A 7,263-nucleotide genomic window follows, 5' to 3' on the forward strand; every position below is an offset into this window, starting at 1 on the left:
CATATATTACATGTATGATAAGCTAAAATATAGTAAACCTCCTAATAAACAAATAAAATACAATATTCAATACAGTATACTAAACATCTAAATACACATAATACACATAATAACCTAACCTTATAAACCTATGAACCATCCCTCCTTAAGAGCAAGTGTCAGTCGAAAACATTACCATCTCAATCACCCAGTTCACTTTATAAAGTAGCCTTGTATTTAACCTTTATTGGCAGTATTTGATATGCTTTAGAATGCTGTTTCCAAGAGCTTAGAGATCTCAAGATGATCACGAACCTTCTCTTCAACGGCAGTTCAAACGAATGGACACAGAATCAACTGGTAATGGATCCACACCCTCTAAAACACCTCTCTAGTTATTTGGTTATTAACTGTAACTAGTGGGAAAGACAAAATGATTGATAAAAGAGAGAATCATTGGTAATAGGCATAAGTATGAAACAAGTATGAACAAATAATCGACCTAATTTGTATAGCCTTGTCAACGGGAAGGATCTAAGAAATTATCAAACCTTTACGAATGAATCACCGACTAAAATGATTCATTAAATTTAACAAATCTTCAAACCTACTTTACGTGTGTTTTAACAGACATGCGTCACTGTAAAAAACATATTAACCCTTGTGCTGACCCGAAGGTTCACAACGTACAGTACAAAAAACAAACAAAAAGCATTTTATTTTAACCTTCACGCTGTGAGACAACCCGACGGTTAAAATGAAATGCTTCACTTTATTTTTGTATGAGGTAAAGTTGTCGCAACACGTGGGGGGGTCACAATGACCCGAAGATAACACAAGGGTTAAGCCCTATAATGATTTCCTCAACAACTTGATGTATAGCCTATCTGTCCTGCCCGTGCATCAACGTCACGGAGGTTGGTTTGGGGTGGTGTGTATCATTCACACAGTCTAGGAAATATAGAATCGGGACAGTTCAACAGTTTGTCTCAACTCTACCTGCCTCCGCAAGACCGTTTTATTTAACGAGGAAGCAGACTATGTTCATATCATGGTAAGTGACCTTTATTACGCGCTTCATCTTCACACAGAACGTACAGGAGTTCCAGGCGACAGCAGTGTCTCGAAAGCTGGGTAATTAATCATCTTTCTTTCTGATGAAAATTATTAAGTATTTAATTTGTTCTAGAATACAGCTCTAGGCATTATTATCCAACATTGTGCAGTGTACCATTCCAGCTAATTATCACCTACGTATTTAGATACATTATTGGACTACCGGTAATGTGTGTAGTGTGTGTAGTGTGTATTGTGTGTGTGGTGTTCTACTTGTCTGCCTTAACCCTTTACTGCCTAATACAAAATTCCGAACATTCCATATGCTGTTGAAATATGATATGCATATTAATATTCATATTTTATGGATTTTCATATAAAATCATACACCTTAACTGTTTATACCATCTTGAAGAGGAGAACTAGGGGATTTTTATCATGTCAATGAATATATGATTACTTAAGGCAAATCATATTTTATCAAAGTGGTTTCAGGTAGATATTTTTAACAAAAACTTCTCCATCCACCATACCTCATCAGACAACTGAATTTGTCACCACTTTAATTACAAGATAGAGAAAAACTTTGAGTAGGTGGAATATCCACAAGTCTGTGGGCAATGTAGAACAGAAGACAGATTAGAAATACCTTATTTTGATTAAAAGTTATGACCATTCTTGTGACTAGTGGAGACATGGGGGAAACCGGAATTATCCTGTCCCAAAAGCAGCTAAAAGCAGCTAGCGCTATGGCTAGATACTCCTCTCGATAAGTAAAAAACGTTCGAGTTTCTTCCACAATCGACCGAATTGGCCAAACAAGGCATGTACATTTAGCTTAGAGTATACATAATCTACCTAGTTAATGTTGTTTTTCGAAGTTTTTTAGAAATCTGCTCAAATCGAAGCTAAACAGTGCTACTACCGTCATTCCTGCCTGTCACAAACGGCCAAGCCGGACACTTCATTCTTTCCTGAAAACACTTGCGTCACTCCCACAAACAAATTCTTCGTAAGTAAAAAGTTGAGACTTTTAATAGACAATATTGACAACACATATTAAGGAACTTGTCTTAACTCATAATATCGTCTCCGATTTCAATTCGAAGCTGTATATCTAACACTGTAGGCAATCTCCCATAGTCTCCGCTCTGGCTCCGCCTCAGAAAACAATGGCTGCCGTTGCAGACGATAGATTTATTTCCCCCTCCCACTAACCCCTTAACCAATGATATGTGCTTTGAGCTTAAGTTGTCATGAGTATCTGGCAGTTTTCAGAAATAAAATCGGTGATTGGATGGCAAAGTTATTAAGGCGGGTTCTATGGGTCTTTTTCGACCCATATTTGAATGGTCCGGCAGGAAAGGGTTAATTAAACATTTGTTAGATAAACGGTACCTTCAGGAGGAGCTTTCAATAAACATGAGAACAACAAATATGTACCGAGCACGTGGAATGGCAGGGATTGGTGATGAATAAAATGAATGTTTACATTGCTATAAATTCCGAGTCCTCGGTTAAACCCAAAATCATTTGCCAGGGTGACGACGTGGTGACTCCCACAAACGTCCTGGTCTGTTATTAGGCCTTGGAGAGGCTGAAGACCTATTTTAGTCGACGTCATTTCTGTTGTTAGTGATGAACTGTAATGTAATGTAATTGTAATGACAGAGCCGTACATTTCTGAAACGTTTATGATCCTACAGATCACCAGAACTGTGAGAAATTAGTAGACTGGTTCCTAGTATGTTATCCACTAGGGGTGCAACAATTCAACAAGCCCACGATTCGGTTCGGTTTTATGGGTCACGGTTTCGGTTTGGTTTGTTTAGCACATTAGGGGGAAGAAACAAACATGACCATTTTAGTGTTCTCTCTGTATTTTCGGTGTATTTTCTGTATCTACGGCGTAGATTCCCATCATGTTAGATCGGTTCTCAAACTATACCCTTTTAGTGGTACGGGGAGGAATCTCAGAAATATCTAAATACCATAACCATGATATCATTGAAATGTGATTTCAAAAAGTTTTGCCTTTTCTATAATATTTTTGTTTCGAAACAAAAATAAGTGTTGGCACGAGCTACTACCTGACAGTTCCCTGGTAGTGGTGCATGCACAAATCCTACGTGAACTGTGTGTAGCTCAATAGGGTAGACTTCTGTATTTTAACGTCGGGTGGTACTTGGACAGTCAAAGATTTTCTGAGGTGGTCAGGGGTGTAAAAAGTTTGAGAACCACTGTGTTAGATGTATTACCGTTGCAATTTCGTATGATTTACCTCTCCAGTGTTGCCAACTCCTAATTAAGGAAAGTAGCAGTGCTGCGCGAGGCTATAGTGAGACTGACCGCCTGTGAGTGCTTTGGGACGGCAGGACCCGCTGCTCATTGAGGACAGTACTGCAAAACGATCCGTGCTTTCATGTCAGTCTGTAAAACACCAGCAAGTTTCCAACAACACCGGAAAAAAGTCGCTAGATTTGTCGGTAGCCACTTTTGACAATAAAAGACGCCAGAAAGGTTTGGAAAGTCGCCAGATATAGCGAGAAACTGTTAAGTTGGCAACACTGCTCTCCAGTTCCTTCCAGTACTTGACTCATCATTGATATAGCCTACTGACTGTTCATTGGACAGGTACTCTCCGGGAAAGGGGAAGGACAAGGGGTGTTAAGTGTTTTTTTCTCGTAGATCCGAAAAACCGCGGTTTACATGTAACAACCGAACTATGTTTTGTGTGTCGAACAATTTGTTTTTTGCGGTTCGGTTTTGCACCCCTATTATCCACACAATGAAATAATCAGATTTTCTTTCAGGTTTGTGTCTTATCTAACTTGATGTGTGTGTGTTCTGTCTGCAGACTTGCCCACTCGGCTGAGGTGTCATCTTCATCTGATTGTTTCCTCCATGGGTGTGCGTGTTGGCACTAACCTGGACTTCCCAACACCTAGTGTATTTCAACAGACCAAACAAAGACTACAGTCTTTCAACTTCTAACTCAAACTCTTTGGGGGATAACTGCTGTAGAAGACACTAAATCGTCAGTGTCTTTGTCTTGGAGGTTGTCAAGAAAATTAGGATTTGGTAAGGGACTGAAATCCGATCTCTGTCAACATGGCCGCCAGCATGGACACGGTAGACGTACTGGTTGTAGTTCTGTACTTCATCCTGGTTCTCACCGTGGGGTTCCTGGCCATGTGGAGAGCCAATAGGAGCACAGTAAGCGGTTACTTCCTGGCTGGCCGTTCAATGAACTGGGCGATGATCGGTGCGTCTCTGTTCGTCAGCAACATCGGCAGTGAGCATTTCATTGGCCTGGCTGGTTCTGCAGCGGCCAGTGGTCTCGGTGTGTCCGCCTGGGAGCTGAACGCCCTGCTGTTGCTGCAGCTCCTGGGCTGGGTGTTCATCCCCGTCTACATCCACTCAGGGGTCTACACCATGCCCGAGTACCTGGCCAAGCGCTTCGGAGGGAGACGTCTGAAGGTCTACTTTGCTGCTCTCACCCTGCTGCTGTACATCTTCACCAAGCTCTCTGTAGACCTCTACTCTGGCGCTCTCTTCATCCAGGAGTCTCTGGGCTGGGATCTCTACCTGTCCATCATCCTCCTCATCTCCACCACGGCTCTGATGACCGTCACGGGCGGGCTGGCGGCCGTCATCTACACGGACGCTCTGCAGGCCTTCCTGATGATCTCAGGAGCCCTGTGGCTGGCAGTGCTCAGCCTGGACAAGGTGGGAGGGCTGGAGGGCGTGTGGACCAAGTACATGCAAGCAACGCCAAACGTCACCGCCATACTGTTGGCGTCGCCCAGCAACCTAACATACTCTCCCTCCTGCCACATCACCCCCAAGCCCCAGTCTCTGAAGGTGCTGCGCGGGCCTCTGGACCCAGACCTGCCCTGGCCAGGCTTCATCCTGGGGCAGACCCCAGCCTCCATCTGGTACTGGTGTGCAGACCAGGTCATCGTGCAGAGGGTTCTAGCCGCAAAGAACATCGTCCATGCCAAGGGCTCCACCATCATGGCTGGCTTCCTCAAGATCCTGCCCATGTTCATCATAGTCATCCCAGGGATGATCTCCCGGATCCTGTTTGTGGATCAGCTGGCGTGCATCAGCCCTGAACACTGCCTGGAGATGTGTGGGTCGAGGGCGGGCTGCACCAATGTGGCCTACCCCCGCCTGGTTATGTCTGTGATGCCCGTGGGCCTTCGCGGCCTCATGATGGCGGTGATGATCGCAGCTCTGATGAGCGACCTGGACTCCATCTTCAACTCTGCCAGCACCATCTTCACCCTGAACATCTACAAGATGGCGCGGGAGCGGGCGTCGTCACGGGAACTGATGATGGTCGGCCGGGTGTGCGTAGTCGTCATGGTGGTCATCAGCATCGCCTGGGTACCCGTCGTCGTGGAAATGCAGCGGGGGCAGATGTTCTACTACATCCAGGAAGTGTCCGACTACCTGACCCCGCCCATCGCCGCCATCTTCCTCCTGGGCATCCTCTGGCGCCGCTGCAACGAGAGAGGTGCATTCTGGGGCGGCATGGTGGGGTTTGTTCTGGGGGTGACGAGGCTGGTGCTGGCGTTCGTGTACCGAGAGCCTCTCTGCGACCAGCCGGACCAGCGGCCAGCGTTCATGAAGGTCCACTTCATGTATGTGGCTCTGGTTCTGTTCTGGGTGTCGGGGCTGGTGACGGTGGTGGTCAGTCTGGGCTCCCCGCCCCCCAGCGTGGAGCAGGTACGCACCTCCACCTTCTGGGGGCTGCGTCACAGACACGCCTCCTCCAGCACCGACAGCCCTGAGGAGGGGTGGAGCGGCCCTCGCAGCCGGCGGGACAGGAGCCCCGGCAGCCAGTCACCCACGGGACACCACAACGGCACACTCTCCACCACCACACTCTTGGGTCAGACCGGTAACGGTCACACCGGAATGATAAGGTGGGAGGGCCAGGAGAGGGATGGAGGGGTGGAAGAGGAAGAGAGGGATGGAGGGGTGGAGGAGGAGAGGGATGGAGGGGTGGAGGAGGAGAGGGATGGAGGGGTGGAGGAGGAGAGGGATGGAGTGGTGGAAGAGGAAGAGAGGGATGGAGGGGTGGAGGAGGAGGAGAGGGATGGAGGGGTGGAGGAGGAGAGGGATGGAGGGGTGGAGGAGGAGAGGGATGGAGGGGTGGAGTGTTGCAGAGGGGGGGGAGAAGGAAGCGTGTGGGAGAGGGCCCTGGGGTGGTTCTGTGGGTTCCAGGAGCAGCCAGGGGAGGAGCAGCCCAGACAGCCCCCCCAAGAGAAGAGGCCAGGGGAGGACATGCTCCTGGAGACCCCCAGAAGCAGGCTGCTCCTCAACCTCGCCATGCTGCTCATCATCTCTGTGGGCTTCTTCTTGTTCATCTACTTCTCTGTGTAGACAGGATGTTTATTTCATTTTAGCTCTTTATCTCGTCAGAATCAGAAGGTATTGCCAAGTAGGTTTACACTTACAAGGAATTTGCCTGGGTAAATTTGACAACTGTTTGGCATAAAAAGTTTTAGATACAGGGGATATGCATTTTTGTACATGTTACATGCTTAGTGGACTGTGTATTTACCTGTGACAGTACCAGTACCAGTACAGGTCCAGACAATACCAGTACCATACAAGGCAACACCGTGTACAGTTGAAACAGGTGAGATGTGTTGGTTTATTTCATTCATATTATAGAATAACTAGATGTTGGGCAAGTGAACTATAAAACAATATCTAGTAAATATATATTTTGGGTTATTTGGATAGGCTTAATATACTGTATCTATCTTATGAGGCGCACAGTATATGAGAGATGAGTACAAACAAGGAGCTCACACTGACCAGCCCCTTTACACTTTTATAAATATCCACCAGCAAACAAAGAGTTTTTGAGGGCAAAGTCATGGTAACTAAACACTTCATTTCTACCACTGAAACATCATCCAGGTGTGGGGAAAGCCAACACAAAATGTACCAATTCAGAATGTAATAAAGAAAAACACTGAAGTGAAACCCTATTTGGAAGCCAACTCATTTGAATACATTGGTACATTCAGCAACCAACGATGGCAGGCAGGCGATTCCAAACCTCCAGCATACAGGTGGGCCCAACTATCTACTACAGAACCAACCTTGTACTTTTCCATTCATGCAGTTGTCGTGGTCTTCTTGTTCCCCGTGTGTGGTGTGACCCTGGTGGATAGACCCTGCTGGATAGACCCTGGTGGATAGACC

General features: G+C 46.4%; 1 protein-coding gene across 1 annotated transcript; it reads left to right on the plus strand.

Moving 5' to 3' along the window:
• Window positions 1-938: 938 nt before the first annotated feature.
• Window positions 939-7,041, plus strand: LOC124474946 (sodium/myo-inositol cotransporter-like). The gene is made up of 3 exons (XM_047031414.1): window positions 939-1,033; window positions 3,893-5,969; window positions 6,213-7,041. Exons 2-3 carry the CDS (start codon window positions 4,147-4,149, stop codon window positions 6,427-6,429), a joined length of 2,040 nt encoding a protein of 679 aa, XP_046887370.1. The 5' UTR covers window positions 939-1,033; window positions 3,893-4,146; the 3' UTR covers window positions 6,430-7,041.
• The last annotated feature ends 222 nt before the right edge of the window (window positions 7,042-7,263 follow it).

This window comes from Hypomesus transpacificus, chromosome 12 (assembly GCF_021917145.1).
Source record: "Hypomesus transpacificus isolate Combined female chromosome 12, fHypTra1, whole genome shotgun sequence".
Lineage (NCBI taxonomy): Eukaryota > Metazoa > Chordata > Actinopteri > Osmeriformes > Osmeridae > Hypomesus > Hypomesus transpacificus.

Coding starts and splice junctions, on each gene's coding strand:
- LOC124474946 (XM_047031414.1), top strand. CDS start 4,147: ATGGCCGCCAGCATGGACACGGTAGACGTACTGGTTGTAGTTCTGTAC. Junction 5,970..6,212: donor GGTCACACCGGAATGATAAG/GTGGGAGGGCCA, acceptor GGAGTGTTGCAG/AGGGGGGGGAGAAGGAAGCG.